The 22,953-nt window shown below is 42.5% G+C and overlaps 1 protein-coding gene across 14 annotated transcripts; it reads right to left on the bottom strand.

Moving 5' to 3' along the window:
* Window positions 1–204: 204 nt before the first annotated feature.
* LOC108024732 (organic cation transporter protein) lies at window positions 205–22,953 on the bottom strand. 14 transcript variants are annotated; one of them, XM_044095236.2, is made up of 8 exons: window positions 18,974–19,258; window positions 18,121–18,441; window positions 5,226–5,650; window positions 4,923–5,169; window positions 3,996–4,263; window positions 3,480–3,771; window positions 1,958–2,284; window positions 205–1,899 (listed from the first exon to the last, which is right to left on the bottom strand). In XM_044095236.2, the coding sequence occupies exons 3-8, from the start codon at window positions 5,634–5,636 to the stop codon at window positions 1,732–1,734; spliced, it is 1,713 nt and encodes a 570-aa protein (XP_043951171.1). In that variant the 5' UTR covers window positions 5,637–5,650; window positions 18,121–18,441; window positions 18,974–19,258; the 3' UTR covers window positions 205–1,731. The 14 variants fall into 14 exon arrangements, with proteins under 14 accessions (XP_043951171.1, XP_043951178.1, XP_043951144.1 ...); XM_044095243.2 differs by having other exon boundaries at window positions 18,121–18,430; XM_044095209.2 differs by having other exon boundaries at window positions 18,121–18,486; window positions 18,978–19,258.

Raw genomic sequence — 22,953 nt, 5'->3', positions numbered from 1 at the left:
GTTGGGGGCCTCTGTTATAAGCACTTTTAACAGCCCAAGATTTATGAGCAAATCTGCAAAGAGCGAAAGCTGCAGCCAGAGGCATTGCCAGCCCCGAAAAAGCTCAACTTTAAGCTTCGACTACCCCACAGTGGATCGACTTGGCATAGGCCCCCCCAAAGCTCTGGCTCCATTAGAGGACCTCCCATATCATTTGCACATCGATTCCGAATTTATTTATTTATTTATACTTTATTTTGACACTATAATTGCGTTTGCTTTGGTAATTTTGATTTACAACAATTCTCATAAATTTATTCAAGTGCTTCGTCCCAACACTTAACTTAACAATTAATTTCATTTTGTTTTAGATTCGGGTATTCCGTTTAGTTTTGAAGCTTAAAAAAATCTCTTACTTATGACAAGTACATAACAAAGCTGGTTTCATCTTAGCGGGTAAGTACAATAGGCAACAAAAAAATAACCATAAAATAAGCGAAATAAAAGTACGGAAAATAGTACCAAATCCAAATGAGCAAATAACAACTTGGTAGGTAAGTACAACAAGTAATTCAACAGGTTTGCATTTTCTAATTTGATTGTTTTTTTTTTGTTTTCTGCACTACATATACATACACAAACGCACACATATCCATATACACATAATTGTATACATTGTTAAATGCATTATATTGGAAATTTATTTTGTTCATTTCATATACATACATATATTGTTTAATATGACTCCAAACAATAAAACTCCTTGTATGACAGGCATACGTATATACAAATCCATAATTGACCCATACCTAGAGACTGATCTGTTGTATATAAGTTTTCTTTTGGGGTACCTGTAGACTAAGGATTAATTGACTACAATTACTAGAGATTACAATTTGTCGCTTGAATCTGCCATTCTCATTTCCCTGGAAGATTTAGATACTTTGCTTATTGATCTCGTATTTGGAAAACATTTATTAATAGACAACAAGAAGACGACGACGACGACGACGAGATTATGAATACGTTGAGATATTGACAACATTATAATTTGTGTTTTTCTTGATTTCTCTTTGTGTGAGCTTTGATTCGTTTTTAATTAAATTAGCACACAGTTATTGCAACGCTCTGTATTCAGGGTGGTTAACTGGGTATTTCAAAAATTTCCATTTCATAAACTTTTCCTAGGGAGGTGCAAATTATTGATGGAGTAATGCTTTAAAAATGTATCTGAATATTAAAATGTAGAATAAAATGTATTTGTTTTCGTATAGAAATTAAAATTATTTTAACAAAAATAACTTAGTAAACTCCCCTTGCAAGCCCTCCCTAAGATTTGGCCAAGTTTATTACCTTCGATGGGAACCGAAGAACTTAATCTACTTAGAGTTGCTTTTAATGACATTCCGGGTGTTGTGTGTGTTTTCAGTACTTAGACTACGACATAAGCTACAAGCCATTGTTAGTTAATTGTTAAGATACATACTCACTACAAGCTACGCAAACAAGGTCCTGCCTGACATGTGACATTCTCTAGCGAATTGGCATTACTCGTGGACAATCGTCGAATCGTTACCATAAATTGTAGGTGGCTTCAGGCGGTGGATATGTCGGGAGGCGTGGCAGGTTGGAGGGGGCGTGGTTAAGTGGGGGGCAGAGAAAGCCTTCTGACCTCTAATCGGCATACTTTGGACCAGCCAAAATACTTTGTTCCTCGGGGGCTGAGCACGTGGGGATTGGCATTAGCGGTCATTACACCTGCTTGGCGGCACTGGCATTGGCATTGGCACTGGCATGGGAGCCGCCCTGGTTGTCGCCCTTTGAACGCACCGCGGTCTCGGGCAGGAAGAGCACCACGAAGCCACCAAAGATGCTCCAGGCGGTCAGCAGGGTCATCAGCAGGTGACCCTCAATCTTGTTCTGGAAGGATAACATTTATTAGTTAGTTACGGATTTCTTGTATGGATTAACTGCTTACCAGGAGCGAAAGGTAGGGGGTGAGGATCAGGGCCACGCCGGCGGCCACATTGCAGGCCCCAACGCCCACATTGCGAATGGGCGTGGGATAGAGTTCCGCCGTGTATACCGGCATTATGGTGTTGCCCGCACTTATGGTGAACTTGCCCATCATCAGGAATGTGATCTTCAGCCAGAGCAGATCCGCTTGACCCTCGGTGATGGCCGCACAGCAGCAGGCGACGCCGGCACAGATCAAAGTGGCGCAGAAGAGCCACTTCTTGCCCACCTTGGTGATGATGTACATGGCCACGGCGATGGCGGGTATTTCGACTAGGCCAGCTAGCGCCTGCAAAAGAGATGGAAGAAGATTTAAGAGGGGTTGGAGGATGAGCAGGGCGCTGGGCAAGTGGACAAGATGTCAGCTGTCGGCGGGGCGCATTAAATCAGAGCGGCATCAAAGGTGCGCCCGGCGTTGTCAAAATAAATTATGCAATAAATTAGCTGAAAATCTCGTGGCAGGCGCATTGTCAAAAGCTGGACAGTGCTGAGTGATGGGCCAGGAAAAATTTTGAAAAATACAATGGCAACTAATAAAGAACAGTAAAGCCACCACAAAAAAAAAAAGAATAATTTTCTCAAATTAAAGTTAATTTTAAAACGAATCTTTACAGAATCGGTTAATGAAAAATGAATTTTAACTCTTAAGAATTTGTGGTTTTAAGTCAGAAAATATTTTATTCCAAAAGATTCAATTAAATTAAACATCTTAACATGTGTCTTTAACTCAAATAAATCTATAAAACATTAAAAATATATATTTTGGAATAACTTAAAAAAGTCTGTGCATATTAAAGAGAACTTTAAAGAACTTTATAAATTTAACTGAAATTTTGATTTTGAAAAATATTTTTACCTGCACGCCAATCTGTTGGCATGTCAAAAATCAATTTCAAATCTTACCCCACTTATTCCATTAGCTTTCTCGGGTCGAAAACAAAACAAACATGAAGATCAGACAACATTAAGCGCTTTAGCGTTTTAAAACAATCAAATCCCGAACAAATGCCAAACATGTTTAGCATATTAGGTATTCCAAGGCCCGTCAGCACTGTGCTCAACATTCTGCTGGCCAGCTGCCAGGTGGAGGGGCTAAGATGGCTGCGAGTGGCGCTGCGACCGCGACAACAGGACTTATCCACTATACAGAAGATTGAGTAGGAATGGGGATGGGTGTGGGGGTGGGCCAGTAACATCATAATTCGATTGCAAACACATTTTCACATCAGCAGTCGCTGGACCAGTCGTTCGTAGAACCGAAACACTTGACATGGCACAGACAATCTTCGTCAGGCTGATGGAATTGCTGACAAATCCAATTAGGCAGCACCACCGAAATATTCTGAGCCACTTGGCACTTGCTAAATGCTTGATTGATCCTATATCTTGACAAGATTTCGGCTGAAGTTTGCCCTGGCTAAGTGATTTTATCAGGGCCCACGCTGCGTATACTTAATTTCCCCGAAAAGAAGGGAACTACTCACCGAATTCAAGTAGACATTGCCGCCGAAGGAGCTCATGTTGAGTATAATGCCATAGTAGACCAGGTTCATGGTGAACCAGATGCAGAAGAAGCAGATGGAGATGCGTCGCAGGTAGCTGGAGCGGAACAGGTAGGTCACATCCTGCGAACTGCTCTCCTGCGTGGGAGGAGTCAGCTGATAGTCGGCGGGCAGCTGGCGACCATTGAACTTGGCCGCCGCCTCAATGATCCGACGCACCTCATCGATTCGACCTTTGACCAGCAGCCAGCGCGGCGATTCCGGCACCACAAACCTGAAGAAGGTGAAAAGCGGCCGGGAAAATCATTGAAAAGAAATCAAAAGATATAAATCGTCGGAAACATGTGCCGCGGCAATTATGCCACTCTGTTTATAGTGGCGAAACGGAACACCCACGCCTTGTTTTCCTCTCATTTATTCATGAGTCTGTGATCTTAGACACATGTGTGTTTTTCTTGTTTGCTGTTTGTTTACCTGCCAAATCGATCAAAGACCTACCAGAGGAAACAGAGAAAAATCCCCGGAATTCCAATGCAGAGCTGCAGGCGTTGATAGTCCTGGGTCAAATAGGCCAGGCCCGATATGATCATGTAGGAGATTGGCAGTGGAAACAGGTTGTACATCCCGGCGATGGTCCTCCACTTGCCATCCACGTACTCGATGGCCAGGATCAGGCCGGAGTAGGTCACCGACACCGATACCAGGCCGAGCAGAGCGCGAAGTGTGAGATATAGCTCGAAGGAGCTGCAGATGTAGAGCCCAAGACCTGGGAGAAAAGAAAAATATCAAAATGGGAATTTTTGGTCAAAGATAAAAAGAAATATCCAATATACAAGATACATTTCAGTCAAGATTGCACATAAAACTCGACGTCTAGTGATGATGTTCATAGAAAATGTTTTTAACTATATTATTAAGTTAATATAATAATTTTCCTTTATCAACAATAACAAATAAGGAACTTAAAAGAGATAATTAGCTCCCAAGTTTATTCACACACACTTTAAGGCATTTCCCGAGTAATCCCTATGAAACCTCACAATCTCAAGCCAACCGGCACACACGTGTGCACCCTCAATTCCAGTTCCTCATTAGTAATGTCCTTTCGAATGCAAATTTCAATTATACATTGTGAGAGATTTAATCAACAAGGACAACAAGGCTGGCAAGAGCCTGGCAGCCACAACTGCAGCTCGAGTCCCCAGCCGTCCAATCAACCACCTGACAGCCCGACCCCACTGAAAGCCCACAGAGAGCCACTCGATGTGCTCGTGCTGACCCCCTCGACAAGGCCAAGTTCACAGTCACCGGAGGAGGACACCGTCAGGGCCAATGTCGCTGTGACTTCCGTGTATTTGATGGGGTAGGAATACCTGTAAGGGGTGGCATGGGAGATGGCCTTTATGCCCCCAAAGAGGCACTCACCGAATATGGTCTGCAGCACGGCCGATATGAAGAGCATTGTCTTGCGACCGAACTTGTCCGATAAATATCCGGAGATAATGCCACCTGTTGCCACGCCGAGCAGGAAGAACATCTCGGCCACGTTCTTCAGGTGCTCCTTCTCGCACACCAGATCCCACTGGGAGGTCCAGGTGTTGCCCACGTTGTCGTTGGTCTCGTACTCCCACTTCTCGCAGGCCACCAATTTCCTATCCACCTCCAGAGGTTTCTGTAAAGTAAGGGATGGTTTTATTTCATTTCTTATATGGGTTAAAATATATATACCTTCCACTCCGGAGGCACCGCGGTCTCATTGGAAACCTGACTCCAATCGATGCCCTCCCACCTCTGGCAGTTGTCCACGGAACCACTAATATTCCGCCAGACATCCACTGGCACATGCTGAAATTGCGCCGGTCGCTGGCACCAGAAATCCTTGTTGGCCGCCTGGTAGATGGACGAGGATATGTGGAAGGTATTGGGCACCTGGAAGAGCGACAGCAGCACCGTCATCAGCAGCTGCCACTTGCCGTAGTGGCCCATCAGGTCGCCGATCACGTCGGTCTCGTCCTCGTCGTCCGCCGGGTCCAGTCCGCTGACCGCCGCCGCCGCTGCCGGCGACTGGAGCGTCGCTGCCTGCTGTTTGGGCGGGATGGTGGGGCTGGTGGCGGGGGACGGTTTGCCGGAGTCGTGCATGATGCACAAAGGAACTGGAAGAAGGGGCAAGTGGAGAGGTCAATGGTCAATGTGAATCATCAAATACAGAGAACAATCATATCCGATGGGGAAAAAGTCATGATTGAATTTCAAAATTATTCCTAGTTATTTTGAACTACTTTTCATAGTGCAAGTTATAGACTTTCAATATTGCATATAGCAAGAGGCAAATGTTTTTGTTAATGTATGGAAGCTAATTAAACCGTAATAGCCATTTTAAACCTATCTAAACTTCGAAAATGCTCATGCCAGACAAGATAAAAAGGGTGAACGACTTAACAAAAATTCATGAATAAGTATATTATGGTTAGTATGACTCAATTAAAATGTAAGAAAGTAAAATTATTTAGCTCCGAAGTAAAAAGAATTCATTATGTCTTATTTCTTTTACACTCCAAATTCCAACCACTTAATAGAACTCTTTAAATTCAGCTTAGTTTACTTCCTGAATAACAAAAGGTAAATAAACCCCGCGGTTGCAGATTGACCAGTGTTTGGCTGAGTAAAAACATGCAAATAATTGACTTGGTGGATCCCAAACACAAAGGATTCTGGGGGCAGGGGAATTAATTTTATTGCCCGTGTCAGGAGCACACAAAGGAGCAATTAGTTAAGTGGTCAGTGACTGGCCATAAACCAACTCGGAGTCGGAGTCGGAGGCGAAAGCCAGGGCGAAAGCCAAAGCCTCTCAGAAACAGTCCGAATGCAGTCAAGTCAAGCGGCTCTATTTCATTTATTAGGACTAGACCCCCAGCTCCCCGATCCCCGCCAGGCATGCCGATGGGTCATTGGTCAACCTGCGTTCGATGGAATTCAATCACGTTGGAGGCGATTAACTACAGCAGCCGGAGGAGACCGGCAAAAGTTGCTGCTGAGCACCGAGAACCAAGAGCTCTACAAAGTAAAAGAATAATAGCCAAGATTTAATGTAATTGCGTCGGGGGAGGAGGAGGAAAGGAGCAGGAGTAGGTTGCTCCTGCCATGTTCGTGTCCTTTGCTCAGTTTGCTAGTTGAACTTTCCCCCCAACCCCATTCCTATCCCATTCCCATTCGCTTCCATTCATCCATCCTTCGCATCCTTTCTCCGCTTTGCTCTGTTTGCGTTTTCTTTTGTGGCCACTGGCCATCGAGGCTTTTGTAGCGCATTGGCTTTGTCTGGGATTTTCCCGAATAAGTAGGGGTAGGGGTCTTCATACAAGACATGGCCGAGTTGAGCCCGCGGCCAAAGTGGCCGAAGGTATCAATGCCCAAAAGTAGGCAGCACACTCGCCAACTTTAGTTGGCCGACTTAAATGTTTAATTCTTTTCAGTTGATTAAGCAGTGCCGTATTACTAGGCCAAATCAAGCGATTAACCACACGCCAAATAGGGCTTCGGAAGGATCAGTACTTGAAGCGAGCGAATAAACTTTGAGGATAATTCAATAAGTTCAGAGGAAACGTGTAAGGCTACAAAAAATGGAAGCCAAGATAAGATTCTACCCTTTAGCCGATATTAAAAATGTTCCTGTTCGATTTTTACGTCTTTCCAATGGGTTTCAGTATGGGGACCCAAGACTGTATCTCCAGATCCCATAACTTGAGTTATTCGAATCCGATTTTGACGTGGGATACCTCTATGAGTTTGTGGATGAATTCTCTAAAATTGTACATTTAAATATTTAGTTTTTAGGAGGGCCGAAATTTAAGCCCATTTTCATGTTGTATTTTTCCGACTTTCAAATGGGTTCAGTATGGGGACCCAAAACTGCACTTCCAGATCTTATAACTTCAGTTATTTTGATCCGATTATGACGTGGGATACCTCTATGAGCTTGTGGATGAATTCTCTAATAATCTACATTTAAATATTTAGTTTTTGAGAGGGTCAAAATTTTAGCCCATTTTCATGTTGGATTTTTCCTACTTTCCAATGGGTTTCAGTATGGGGACCCAAAACTGCACTTCCATGTCCCATAACTTGAGTTATTTTAATCCGATTATGACGTGGGATACCTCTATGAGCTTGTGGATGAATTCTCTAATAATCTACATTTAAATATTTAGTTTTTAAGAGGGTCGAAATTTTAGCCCATTTTCATGTTGGATTTTTTCGACTTTCCAATGGATTTCAGTATGGGGACCCAAAACTACACTTCCAGATCCCATAACTCGAGCTATTCAAATCCGATTTTGACGTGGGATACCTCTGTGAGTTTGTGGATGAATTCTCTAACAATCTACATTTAAATATTTAGTTTTTAAGAGGGTCGAAATTTTAGCACATTTTCATTTGGGATTTTTTAGACTTTCCAATGGGTTTCAGTATGGGGACCCAAACCGTACTTCCAGATCCCATAACTCGAGCTATTCAAATCCGATTTTGACGTGGGATACCTCTGTGAGTTTGTGGATGAATTCTCTAACAATCTACATTTAAATATTTAGTTTTTAAGAGGGTCGAAATTTTAGCCCATTTTCATGTTGGATTTTTTCGACTTTCCAATGGATTTCAGTATGGGGACCCAAAACTACACTTCCAGATCCCATAACTCGAGCTATTCAAATCCGATTTTGACGTGGGATACCTCTATGAGTTTGTGGATGAATTCTCTAATAATCTACATTTAAATATTTAGTTTTTAAGAGGGTCGAAATTTTAGCCCATTTTCATGTTGGATTTTTTCGACTTTCCAATGGGTTTCAGTATGGGGACCCAAAACTGCACTTCCATGTCCCATAACTTGAGTTATTTTAATCCGATTATGACGTGGGATACCTCTATGAGCTTGTGGATGAATTCTCTAATAATCTACATTTAAATATTTAGTTTTTAAGAGGGTCGAAATTTTAGCCCATTTTCATGTTGGATTTTTTCGACTTTCCAATGGGTTTCAGTATGGGGACCCAAAACTGCACTTCCATGTCCCATAACTTGAGTTATTTTAATCCGATTATGACGTGGGATACCTCTATGAGCTTGTGGATGAATTCTCTAATAATCTACATTTAAATATTTAGTTTTTAAGAGGGTCGAAATTTTAGCCCATTTTCATGTTGGATTTTTCCGACTTTCAAATGGGTTCAGTATGGGGACCCAAAACTGCACTTCCAGATCTTATAACTTCAGTTATTTTGATCCGATTTTGACGTGGGATACCTCTATAAGTTTGTGGATGAATTCTCTAATAATCTACATTTAAATATTTAGTTTTTAAGAGGGTCGAAATTTTAGCCCATTTTCATGTTGGATTTTTCCGACTTTCCAATGAGTTTCAGTATGGGGACCCAAAACTGCACTTCCAGGTCCCATAACTTGAGTTATTTTAATCCGATTATGACGTGGGATACCTCTATGAGCTTGTGGATGAATTCTCTAATAATCTACATTTAAATATTTAGTTTTTGAGAGGGTCAAAATTTTAGCCCATTTTCATGTTGGATTTTTCCTACTTTCCAATGGGTTTCAGTATGGGGACCCAAAACTGCACTTCCATGTCCCATAACTTGAGTTATTTTAATCCGATTATGACGTGGGATACCTCTATGAGCTTGTGGATGAATTCTCTAATAATCTACATTTAAATATTTAGTTTTTAAGAGGGTCGAAATTTTAGCCCATTTTCATGTTGGATTTTTTCGACTTTCCAATGGATTTCAGTATGGGGACCCAAAACTACACTTCCAGATCCCATAACTCGAGCTATTCAAATCCGATTTTGACGTGGGATACCTCTGTGAGTTTGTGGATGAATTCTCTAACAATCTACATTTAAATATTTAGTTTTTAAGAGGGTCGAAATTTTAGCCCATTTTCATGTTGGATTTTTTCGACTTTCCAATGGATTTCAGTATGGGGACCCAAAACTACACTTCCAGATCCCATAACTCGAGCTATTCAAATCCGATTTTGACGTGGGATACCTCTATGAGTTTGTGGATGAATTCTCTAATAATCTACATTTAAATATTTAGTTTTTAAGAGGGTCGAAATTTTAGCCCATTTTCATGTTGGATTTTTTCGACTTTCGAATGGGTTTTAGTATAGAGACCCAAACCGTACTTCCAGATCCCATAACTCGAGCTATACAAATCCGATTTTGACGTGGGATACCTCTGTGAGTTTGTGGATGAATTCTCTAACAATCTACATTTAAATATTTAGTTTTTAAGAGGGTCGAAATTTTAGCCCATTTTCATGTTGGATTTTTTAGACTTTCCAATGGGTTTCAGTATAGAGACCCAAACCGTACTTCCAGATCCCATAACTCGAGCTATTCAAATCCGATTTTGACGTGGGATACCTCTGTGAGTTTGTGGATGAATTCTCTAACAATCTACATTTAAATATTTAGTTTTTAAGAGGGTCGAAATTTTAGCCCATTTTCATGTTGGATTTTTTTGACTTTCCAATGGGTTTCAGTATGGGGACCCAAACCGTACTTCCAGATCCCATAACTCGAGCTATTCAAATCCGATTTTGACGTGGGATACCTCTGTGAGTTTGTGGATGAATTCTCTAACAATCTACATTTAAATATTTAGTTTTTAAGAGGGTCGAAATTTTAGCCCATTTTCATGTTGGATTTTTTCGACTTTCCAATGGGTTTTAGTATAGAGACCCAAACCGTACTTCCAGATCCCATAACTCGAGCTATACAAATCCGATTTTGACGTGGGATACCTCTGTGAGTTTGTGGATGAATTCTCTAACAATCTACATTTAAATATTTAGTTTTTAAGAGGGTCGAAATTTTAGCCCATTTTCATGTTGGATTTTTTAGACTTTCCAATGGGTTTCAGTATGGGGACCCAAACCGTACTTCCAGATCCCATAACTCGAGCTATACAAATCCGATTTTGACGTGGGATACCTCTGTGAGTTTGTGGATGAATTCTCTAACAATCTACATTTAAATATTTAGTTTTTAAGAGGGTCGAAATTTTAGCCCATTTTCATGTTGGATTTTTTTGACTTTCCAATGGGTTTCAGTATGGGGACCCAAACCGTACTTCCAGATCCCATAACTCCGATTTTGACGTGGGATACCTCTGTGAGTTTGTGGATGAATTCTCTAACAATCTACATTTAAATATTTAGTTTTTAAGAGGGTCGAAATTTTAGCCCATTTTCATGTTGGATTTTTTCGACTTTCCAATGGATTTCAGTATGGGGACCCAAAACTACACTTCCAGATCCCATAACTCGAGCTATTCAAATCCGATTTTGACGTGGGATACCTCTGTGAGTTTGTGGATGAATTCTCTAATAATCTACATTTAAATATTTAGTTTTTAAGAGGGTCGAAATTTTAGCCCATTTTCATGTTGGATTTTTTCGACTTTCCAATGGATTTCAGTATGGGGACCCAAAACTACACTTCCAGATCCCATAACTCGAGCTATTCAAATCCGATTTTGACGTGGGATACCTCTATGAGTTTGTGGATAAATTCTCTAATAATCTACATTTAAATATTTAGTTTTTAAGAGGGTCGAAATTTTAGCCCATTTTCATGTTGGATTTTTTCGACTTTCCAATGGGTTTTAGTATAGAGACCCAAAACTGCATTTCCAGATCCCATAACTTGAGTCATTTGGATCCGATTTTAACGTGGGATAACTCTATGAGCTTGTGGTTGAATTCCCTAATATTCTACATTCAGGAAAAGTTTACTAAAAGAGAGGAAACACATAATCATACAGAAATGTTGGACTTTCAAAATTTTTTAAATTATCAAAGTGCTTTAGTAAACTGTTGATACTTGTAACATCATATATCTGTGTCCTATTCTCTATTCCCGACCTGTCAACAGCATGGATATGATATCCTCTTGGTGTCCCATGAATAAAGTATTCGCACATATCAATCAACGGAACCAACATTTATGGCACAATTCCCGGGAGCCGTTGGTTAAATTTTGCATATTGCCCAAGTGCCGGGGGCGTGTCCACACCCCCGGAAGAGATATTCCATTTAGGAGGGGGATTTGGCATATGTGGCCAGTGGGCACCGCACACCGCATCGCAGTGGCAGCGCCAGAAGCTGCGGCTGTGGCAGTAAAACTCACGCCATACGCCGCACGTGATAAGCAGTTGAGCGCACATTTTCACGCACTTGTAAACAGGAATAAGCGAAGCGTGTCCGTGAAAAGCCGCGGGCTGGAGAGAAACCAGCCTCCTAAAATCCCTATCCCTATCCCTATCCCTATCCCTATCCCTATCGCCATTCCCATCCTGTGTTGCCTGGCAGGATAATTAATTATCAATTTTATAGGCGGCCCCCCAGTAGCTTTTGGCCCGCGGAGGAGTTACTGGGCTACGGAGGCTGCAGTTGCAACTGCCACTGGTGTCCGCCGAAGGTCGTCGCGATGTCGTGTGGGCACAACGGCTCAATTTCAATGCTATAAACTACGTCGTCGCCGTTTACCTTCAACTCGCACACGGCGCACATGGCGTATGTGCAATATCATGGCACGCTGAAAATAACGCTAATTGCATTCAGCAGCTGTTGTCGCCCTGGTCACACCCCAGATGCCCAGATGCCCAGATGCCCAGAGTCCCAGCTGCCCAGGTTCCCAGTTGCCCAGCACGCTCCCCCTTTTCCCTAGAATTGGCTGGTTTGACAAATCGACAGGTTCCTGGTTGCCAGCTTAAATTCATTTAATAAACTAATTGGAAGCTGTCGAAGATGGATTAGTTTCGCATTTGGTATTTGAAAACGATTTAATTGAGTATAAGTGGTGCGTAAATGGGAGATTTATTTGACATATCAAATAATGGAATACATTTAAAGAACCAGGAACTCATAATACAAATAACGTAAAAAGTAGTATTTAAAAATTCACACTTACAGATTGAAGTATTTGTAATACAAAACTTGCATTAAGTAATTATATAGCACTTAAAAATGCACTTTCTATGACTGATTGCTTTTTGTCACTGCAATCGGTTTAATTAAAAATAAGTGCTAACTAAATGACAAATTTATCAGCACCTATTAGATAATTGCTGGCATTTTTTCTATATGCTTCTTAAATGTTTTTATGGCTTTGGGACAAGCAAATAGTAGTACAAATTATGCAATATTTAATTAAACAGCTTTTAAAAAATCACTTTCTAATACTGATAACCTATTAAATGAATAGAATCTTGAGTTTATTGTGCACATTAATATTTAATTGATTTTATTTACATCGAGCTAATCCCGCAGTGGGTGAATGTTTCACCCAATCAATTACCTATCTAGCCGACAGCCAACCATAAAAAGCAGAACTGGTCACTGACGCAATTACCCATTCGATCCACTTGGCGCACTTTCCAGTTTCGTATGCATATCAGGGGCTCATTGTGCTGCCAAAGACAGTGCCTCATAGACAGTTTCACACCACATGCTAATCAAGTGGCAATGGCCCATGTCCAATTGGTAATTACGTTTACATTGCGGCCATAAATAACGAATTATTATGCCATGCACATCCATAAAGATGCCTGCTAATCCCGCTCCCCCTAATGTTGGCATATCTATCCCAGGGTTCCCAGCCCCCCAGTTTCCCAGGGAGATGTAAAAGTGCTTCGGAGGCGGATGCCTCTGGGTGCGATCTCTTGACACGCTCCACCAGCGCCTCAATTGACAGTCCACTCGATCCACACAAGCTCCTCTAATAATGATTTGTTTCAATTGAAAAGTCAATGCCAGCGCTTCTCTCTCACCCACTGGCCATTAATAATTTGCTTAGCCTCCGTTCGTGGTCAATTAAAAATAGCAACGAAAAAAATTAAAAAAAGAAATTAAAACGGCGCTAAAGACAATTGACAAAGGGTGCAAGAGAGTGCGAGGCTTTCTTGTTACTCATATTTGCATAAATATGCGAGGAGCTGCTCCCGCTGGTCGTAAAATATTAATGAATAACAAATTTAATTAGCACAAAGTGAGTGTGAGCGGAGTTTCCCTCATGTTTTTGGCATTTTGTTTTTCACACTTTTGCTAGACAAAAAAAGTAAGTAAAGTAAAAAAAGTTTCCCATTTTAAAGTTAAAAAGTAGGTAAGGGAACCCAACCAGGATGTATATTAATATTTTATACACTAAGATAAATTTATATTTTAACAATTAAAACAATGGAAAAAAATTAAGCCAAACAACCGAGGTAATCTGATAATTCATTTTAAAAGTATCCTTTAAACACATCTTAAATGTAAACCAAGGAATCTGACTTATCAAGTTTTCACATGACATAGTTTAATGCCTATAGAGGCAATCAACCCCTTTATGGTTATTTATTTAATAGTTTAATTACAGAAATGCTAGAGAAGATTGAAGTTAAAAATTCCGCCATTAAAAACGCTCTTAAATGTGGCTATTAAAACAAACATTATTTCCTTATCTAAGCCCTTTTTACTCCGCATCTAGCCAACTTCCCCTTCCGAATTTCTCTGCCAGTTTAAGTAGCACAATGACAAATCGCAGGGGGTTTCCCCAGACAATTACCACTGGCCGAGTGTAAATAATCAGCAACGGGGGGAGGGAATCTCATGATCATAGGCGTCATAATCACAAAAGCCGAAATGTGCTAAATATTTTTAATACAAAGACAAGCGTTTAGCTCTGGGGAGCGAAATGCGATGGGCTGGGCAGAGGATGGGCGGACAAATTGCCGCTGTAATTAGCCGTCATGCATATAAAAGTGCATTCACTTTCATGCCATGATGATAGAAAAGAGAATTGAGAGTGCCGAGGGGCTGTTTTGGGGGGGGTTTCTGGGGCTTTTTCGTTGCCGTGATGATAATGATGACGCCTGCATCTGCATTTTGTGCAAGCATGGCTCGGTGACGTTGCCAGCTAATTTGCACATTTATAGGATTTGATTTGTTTATTATGCAGTCGCCTCCGGGGGCGGTGGTGTGCCAAGGGGTGGTGCGCATACAGAGTGCTGCCAAGTGGGTAATAGTAATCTTCAGACACTTGCACGCAGCAACGAGCTGCGCTTCCGCTGCGCCGACAAGTGCCCTCAGTGCGGATGAGCGATGACGACGATGTCGCAGATCCCAGCCCAATCCCGCCGGATGACGGCCCGTCATCGTACACCGCACCATTGGCCGGCCTCACTTCATCACTTGTCAGACTAATTGCGGCTGCATGACAGCCGCTTTCGGCCTGTAGAAGTAACATCGGCACCGCACTACGGGGCGTATGCGCAACGTCTGGCGAATTGCATTTAATTCTCGTAGCTGGCCGGCTGCCCGCAGCGATTGTAAATAATGGCAATTCAAATTCGATTTACACCCGCCGCGCAACGCACAATCCTCGCATTGTAAACAATTCATCCTTAACTTTCTATATCGCCGATTTGCGCACGAACGTGCTTGAATAGTGGTTTAAATTTACGATTTCACGCCTTGCCATTAACACAATTGATTTTGGCACTGGCTAAACAAATGCAATAAACGAATCCACACATAAACAACACGGATCCGAGCCCAATCGATCCGATGTGGACGCTTGAGCCAGAAAGTAATGCGACTAATTGCGAGGTAAATCAGCCAATAAACGACCTACATTTTTTCGCCATTTTACTGCCAAACCTTGTAGTTTACGATTGTTTTCTGGAGAAAAACAAATGCAAGGAAAATAAACGAATCGAATAGCAATAGGCTGGCTGCCGGTCCAAAGAAAACTTTGACCGTCATTAAAAGCCAAATTGCAGGCCTCATAAATTTCGAGAAAAACAAGGTGGGGGAATTATTCATGCAAGCTGTTTACATTTTTTTCCCCTCCGGAAAACTTTGATGAAACGAAATCTCAAATTTATATAGACAACAAAAGACTTTCTATAAATTATGCTCTCTGGAAACCACGCATAAACAATATTACAGATAAAAAATCCCTCAAAAGCCTAGCAAACTACCAATTAAATGCCCGTAAAGCTTAAAAAATCTAAAGAAACCCCTACATATTCTTCCCAATTCACTCTCAAACTAATGAGCAATAAAAATACAATGAATTCCTGGCAAATGAAGTCGGCACAACAAAAGAGAGCTGTTGTCAGCGATTTTCATATCACTACGAGCACACATTTGCAAGTTTATAAGCCCGGCCAAAGCCGCAAAACCCCTCGAACACATTTGATTGCCACAAATTGGCGGCAGCTTGACAATTTTGTGTGATCGGATTCCGTGAAATGGCACATTTTCACAAATTCTCAAATGCCAAAATCATTACAATGAAGTGGGCCCTCTGGTGAGGGCCACCCAAAAGCACACAAAACACACACGCACAGGGATCAAATCAATTCGAATCAATTGAAAAGGCAGCCACAAAGTATTTTTAAGTTTTTATGAGGTGGGCGTGTGTATTATGCAAATTTCAGCTACCTTTGGTAGGATTTAAATCCACCTCACTGCCGTACCATTTTATCTGCGGATATATTTTATTTAGCAAGAGTTACCCAGGAGAACCCAGTAGAAGCCGGGGGGAAGGATGCGAGGTGGGCGGAAACATTGCAATATGGCAATTCCGTTTCGTTCTCGTTCACATTTGAAGGGTCTTTACTGGCTTCCTTCCGCCTGCCGCCTGCCGCCTACCGTGCAGCATCTGCCACTGGGATGTCCTGGCCGGCGGTTCGGTTCAGTTGAGCTGCCTGCATTTTGCTGTAAACAAAGTCAGAGATGCACAGGACACAGCCGGACTCGCAGCCGGAATCGGTCCACTGTTGTAGCGGAATACAAAAGAATATAGGTCATCAGCCATGGGCGAAATTGCGCTAGAGCTTTAGGTGGACTAAGGTATATGGAATACTCCATTTCAATTTGAGATGCCATCTTGTCTCTGGTAAATATTTTTAGGTCATTGAACTATAGATATTTGTAAAATATTATAGTCAAAACCAATCTTTAAATATTTAAACCCTCGCTTGCTTAGGGTATTCCCCATTTCGTCAGCCAGTTCCTCTACAAAATCATATTTGGTTTCTGTTTAGCTTCACTCCTAATGTAAATCCGTATGGCTGCCTGAGTGAATGCCTGCTGCCGATCCATTGTTGTCAACATGAATTCACAAATCTATTTCCATTTCGACTTGTCGGTTGTTGATGACGGAGCCCAGAGGTTCCTTTCCCACTCCCCGTTCGCCTGTCCCGCGGCTCGTGTCTTGTTAATCGAATAGCAAATCGTTTGGCAATTTCAAAATTTGCCAGCTAAGCAGGAGGAAAGCCCCTGTGCCCCGCCCATCTATCTCTATCTATTGTGGGGGAGGGGAGCGCGCCTTTTTGATTAGAATTTCCATTTCAAAGTGCGCACTGATTTGCTACTTTTATGCGCTTCCAATCAGTGGCAAGTCGAGAGTCAAAGCATCCGCCATTAGCATAACCTCACGGGTCGGGGAGGGGGTGGCGCAGGGGCGGCCAGGTGATTGCCAGCTATGTTTGCTTGCCGCCCCCTTGACCTCCGAGCCTGCATTCTCAGGACTGCTAGGCCATTCGAGTATGCTTATGAGCTGCTCAATATGTTCAATGCTCGGTTATGCGTCTTTGGGGCTCAGCCATGTGGAGTTTTCAATTTCATTTTCATGAGGTTGCCCTCCGACTCCTTAGACTTTCGCCTTGAGCTTGAGTAACCTTAATGCCCAGGGGGAATATGAACGTACTTGAGGTGGAATTTGATCTGTATTTGCATGTTTGGCCAGGGCAAATAGAACACTTTATTAAGTTTAAATGTTGTCTCAGCAAGGAGCTTCAGCATCTACTATTACTAGGTTTAAATCTAGGAATATTTTATAATAAATTATATAAGTAATAAGTATAATTGTTCTGTTAGCAATCCGAATTACTCATAGGAATATTCTACTTAGACTATTTAATCTAACTATAATATTTCTATGAGCAATATAAACTTCCATAATCTGCTTTAAAAAATATTTAGGGAAAGTTTGCTTACACTGCATTAGTGCACTTATCGCCAATAAACCCATTACTGTTTAATAACTCATAAAATGTGCGTTCATTTTCCTAGTGGATGCTACTTTTAAAGACCATTTCCGTTTATGTCATTTATGGCAACAATTTACAGGAAAATCCTCGAAGCGAATTCGGATGCTTGGAGTGGGACTTGCAGATTTTCGCCAGAGGGCCTAAAGCTGGCTTCAACAATCTGTCAGGATAAAGTCATTGTCGTTGTCATTGTTGTTATCCTCATTGTTGTTATCCTGCTGCCGCTGTTGTTGTTGCTGCTGCTTTAGTTGTTGTTGCAAGAGCCAAACAAATAGACTCGGGCGGCAAAAAAGAAAGCACACACAGACACACACAGGCAGGGGCGGAGAAAGAAAGCAGGCAAAAAAAAGGCGCACAAATAAACAAACAAAGGAGAGCAAAGCAAACGTCGCTGGCGGCACGTCCGCGAGCAAGGATGCCAGGACTCTTGCCACACACTGGGGCACATTCACACACACTCGCCCCGTCGCCGTGGCAGCCTGTGTGCGTAATGAGCTTACCTTAAGGATAGACAAAACAAGTTGCCGCTGGTGTGGCTGGTGTTGCTGGTGTTGCTCCTGCTGGTGTTGCCGCTGTGGGGCGCAGCCAATCCTGCAGCACGCGTCTTGCTGCACAATTGGCAGTGCTGATGGCTGATGGCTGCTGGCTGCTGGCGACTTCCTAGCCCGTTTCCTGTTGCTGGAGCTCTTTTTGTCTTCGCAGTTGGCTGTCTGTTTCGGCGCGGAAATCCGTCGCACGTTCCTCGTTTGTTTTTTGTTTTTTTTTTTATTTCGCTTTTGAGTTTGGAATAAATTTACGGCCAAAAGCGCACTAAACGGAAACTAACACATAAAATTCTGATTTGCTGTCTGATTTTACGAGCGCCTCTGCGAAAATATACGATGCGAGTTTTACCGCCCCCCGGACACGTGGTCAGGTGGGTTGCCTCTTACTTTGGGTTGCATCTCGCGGATTGCTTATACGCAGCGTGGTACGCGCCTTTTTAGCCCGCTTGAAGCGACAGCAATGTGCGATTTGGCCAACTGATGGGCATATGAAAACAAGCAGAGAGCAGCAGCAGCACTCTAGTAAATAATAACGTCAAATAGCAATGATAATAATAATGATAATAATAACGCGCTGATATTATGAAATTTCTAAGGGGTTCTCTGTGTGGGCTGCTGCTGCTGCTGCTGCCCGCTGGCATTATTTATGGCTTGTCCAAACATTGTCTGGCGGCCCGTCTTCGTCTATATATTAGCACATCTCATCGGAACCCAGTATATATAGCATCATTATTGTTGCCACTCGCATTTGTTGCTGTTGCTGCTGCTGCTGCTTTATTTTGTTTAATTTTATACTCTGCGCACTCACGCACCCACACCTCGCAACTCGGGATCTCGAAATCGAAGAATCTCAGAATCGAAGAATCTCAGAGTTTTAGAATCTCGGGATCTGGGGATCTTTGGGATGCCTCGTACCGCACTTGTACCGCACCGCTTGTCTTTTCTCGCAGCAAGAACGAACCACAACGCTTCCTGCTCTTGGTTCGCACTATTTGCCAAACGCTGAGTGCTGAAAGTGCGATGCGACTGTCGACGGTTCGAAGGGCGGCTGTTCTGTGGCGGCGTTCAAGTTCATCACACGACGACACGACGACTGACCAAGAGCAACTGAGCGCTCGTCTCCAAAGCGAAGAACTTTTATAAGCGCCTCCCCTGCCGCCGCCCCCCCCTGCCCCACCGCCCCCAACGGACGGCGGCGTCGGCGGCGACGTCGGCAGAACCGATGCTCGGATGCTGCCAGCTTTTGGACCATTCTTTGCCAGCCGACGACGCCGCGTTGCTTCCTCGTGTGTGTGCGTGTGTGGTGGTGTTGTTGCTGCTGCCGCTGCTCTGCCACTGCACCTGATGCGCGTTCTCTTTCGCCGCTCTCTTGGGGGCTGCTCTTAGGCAGCCAGCCCCCGCTCTCTTTGGGGAGCCGCTCTCGACTCGCATGGCGCGCAAAACTGTTGCTGTTGTTATTTAATCGCCGGCACCACTTCACTTCACTCGGCATTACTGGCATACTCTGCCCCCGAACGGGGAGTCCCCGGAATATCGGTGCTCTTGAGAGCATAATTAGCGTTCTCTTCTTATTAACCGATTTGATTCCAAGAAAGGAAGTAATTCTTCAAACTTAAAATCTATCAATATGAATTTCTTTAAAAATATAAAATATTGATGTAAATATAATATTATACCAATAACTTAGGAAAATAAAGAAAAATATTTCACAATCCTTATTACACTTAAAACAAAAGAGTATAGTAAGACGCTTCTGATGTAATCCCATTAAATAAAGCCCAGGAAGAAAAATCGACCAACCAACAAAGTTTTCAGAACACAACTTTTAAGAAATGCCCTGCTAAGAAGTTGTTTATAAATTGGTTTCTATATAAAGCCTTTTCAACAGTATTTATGTACAAAAAAGGGAGGCGAAACACATCCAGCATAGGCAAGATTTTCTAAGCTCTGTGAATGGTGACCCCAACCAACAATGTTTTTTGGAACAAAACCTTAAAAAAATACGCCCTATAGATGTTGTTGCAATAGAAAGACCCTTCCGCAGTATTCCTAAGCCACAAAGTTGGAGCTAACACATCTAGCAGAGTGAAGATGTTCTAAGCTCCTCGGATGGTGACCCCAACCAACAATGTTTTCTGGGATAAAACCTTTAAAAAATACGAAGCATAGAGTTTGTTTGTAACTATAATTATATAAGAGAAATCTAAAGAAAGGTGGAAGATACACTTCCATCATAATAAATATTTTCAAAGATCTTGGATGGTGACCTCGACCTTCTTGTTCCGTAAACCAAATGAGCTGCAGAAAGAGTGTGCAAACTTCGAGATCAACAAAGCCTTCTGGCCCGCCTCTTGCACTTCCGCCTGAGGTGTAATGATATAAATCAATTGATCAACTGGGTTGAGTGCAGCCATCTCTCGTGTGTGAACGTGAACTGCAGTCCACCGTCACAAAGCCAGTGGTCAGTGCGGTGGCGATCGGTGCGAAATAAGCGGAGCGTGCCGAAAGATCGCCCGCCACTCGGCGATCAGCGGGCGGTTGGGCCTAATGTATTCGGCTGTCGGCGGTCGCGAACAATTTGCCTGATAGATCACATCAAATATAATTCTGACAATTTGTTGACACTTCTGTACGGTGCTGGGCCTTTTGTTTTGCCCGTCGTATTTATTTCGCTGGTTAGCTTGTTTAATGGCAATTCACTGCGGCTCGTTGCCCTTAGCGTTCTGATTATATTCGTATTATTGACAGAGAGATCTACCGAACTCTCTCCCAAATAATTGTAGAGGGAATATTCGACCACTGAGTGTGCCGGTTAATGATTGATTTATGACCGCGGGGTCCGTGGGGTCTGCGCTTGTTTATTGTTATTTTGTCTCATTACGCGAAAATTTGTTATTTATTTGCTTCGAATAAAACGAATGAAGACAAAGTTGCGGAGGCATCTCGGCTCTCGGCGCAGATAACAAACAAGAGTCTTTGTTCGGTGGCTAAATTGTTGCTAATTAAAGGCCATAAATGGTGCTAATTGTGAAATCAAGCCTGAAGTCTTAACTAATATTAGCTAAAACGATTAGGGTACCGTAGGGCGGCATATATATAAGTTATATCTTCATTGAGTACTTCAAGTCGCTATCAGTTGGTGTAGTAAGTCAATGCGGCTTTGATTAAAAATATGATTCACTTTAGTCCAACCCAATTAAATTCGTCGTAAACGTGCTCATGACTCAAGCTTCCTGTTGATTTCGGGCACGCCCTCTTTCGTTAGGTAAATATTTTCAAATAAAGCGGAAATGTTCTTGGGGAAAATATAATAAATTTCTCATCGCCTCGGACAGATTGTCAATTGGGAATTTTGAGTGATTGGGCTCGTTAAATTTAGAACTAGAAATTGAGACATTTTAGGAAAGCCTTTGGTAGACAAATAGGTACGATGATGATCGATCTGATATTAATTCGTTAGAATATAACTTTATTGATAGATATGATAAAAAAAAATGTATGATATTGTGCGTACTCATAAGAAAGGTTAACATTCATTTTTCCGTTTCGTGAATTAGTTTATAATATCTCTGTTCCCATTCCACTGCCACCTTATTACACTTTCATTCAAAACTCGCATGCAATATTTTAGCCATGTCTGCGATAAAAAATACTCCCCAATCTCCTTGAAATGCTCACACAATGAACATTATTATACTTATACCCTTTGCTGTCGTTTATAGCTGGGCAAATAAAATGCAAATTGTGCTGGCGTTATTTATAATTCACCAGCGACAGAAATAATTAGCCATCGAGTGGAAAAACAAATGACACCGAGCTTTTATCAATGAACCGAGCTCGGACATAACCGATATAGGAAAAGCAATAAGGGAGGGGCTCGACTGTGTTTAGCTGCCAATCGTTTCGGTTTCGCTTTGATTTGATTTATTCTAGTATTCTAATTGAATTGGCGCTACACGATTTCCATAAATTAAATGGCAAACAAATATTTCGCATTCTCATTCGATCGGGGGGAATTCTAAGCGAAGTCCGCAGTATATAGCCCCTGCCCCCAAAAAAAAAAAAACTCTGGCTATAATGCAACGTGCAAGTGTCACTGATTTATGGCCAAGAACGGGTGTGTTTGTGTGGTGTGTGTGGTGCGGTGTGCCAGTTAGCTTGTTTTGACCAAGTTAACTGGTTTAATGGCCCACCGGGGAGAAGGAGAAGTGGTGGCATACTCACTGGTCCCGCTCCTGCTCCTCTGACTCCGCTCCTGGGGCGCCAGCAGCGGCAGCTCCAGTTCCAACGACTTGCTGTCGTGCGTTAAGCTCGCCCGCTTGGCCATCGTTTTTCCCTTGTTTATACTTTTAATAATGCCTCTTGATTAATGATCATATACTAATTAAAGTGATACGCGAATACTGGCAATTCCGGTGCCGATTTTGATTTCGTTTGCTATTTCTATTTCTATTTTAGCTTCCAGTTTGTGCGATTTACGATTTACGACTTGGCGCCTTTTTATTCCGCTCTTATCACGCTCGCGGCGCTTATCAACCCGGCATTGGCTGAGTTCCGCTGGATACTGACCAGCTGCAGGGCACTCGGCGTAGGAACTATCCAGCACTCCGTTGGCCCACATAAATCACGTTCCAATTACCCGAAACTGGCCAGACGTGTTGGCATTCGCGGGCATTAGTACCACTGGACTGCAGTAGTGCCGGAACAATGGATCAATGGGATCCCGATAGAGCTCGGGATGAGCCAGGCACTGGGGGAGCTCGCAAAGTGGGATCGTTTCTTGGCGCG

This window comes from Drosophila biarmipes, chromosome 3R (genome assembly GCF_025231255.1).
Source record: "Drosophila biarmipes strain raj3 chromosome 3R, RU_DBia_V1.1, whole genome shotgun sequence".
Lineage (NCBI taxonomy): Eukaryota > Metazoa > Arthropoda > Insecta > Diptera > Drosophilidae > Drosophila > Drosophila biarmipes.
The sequence above is the reverse complement of the archived record's forward strand: the minus strand, read 5'-3'. Positions and strand labels throughout refer to the sequence as shown.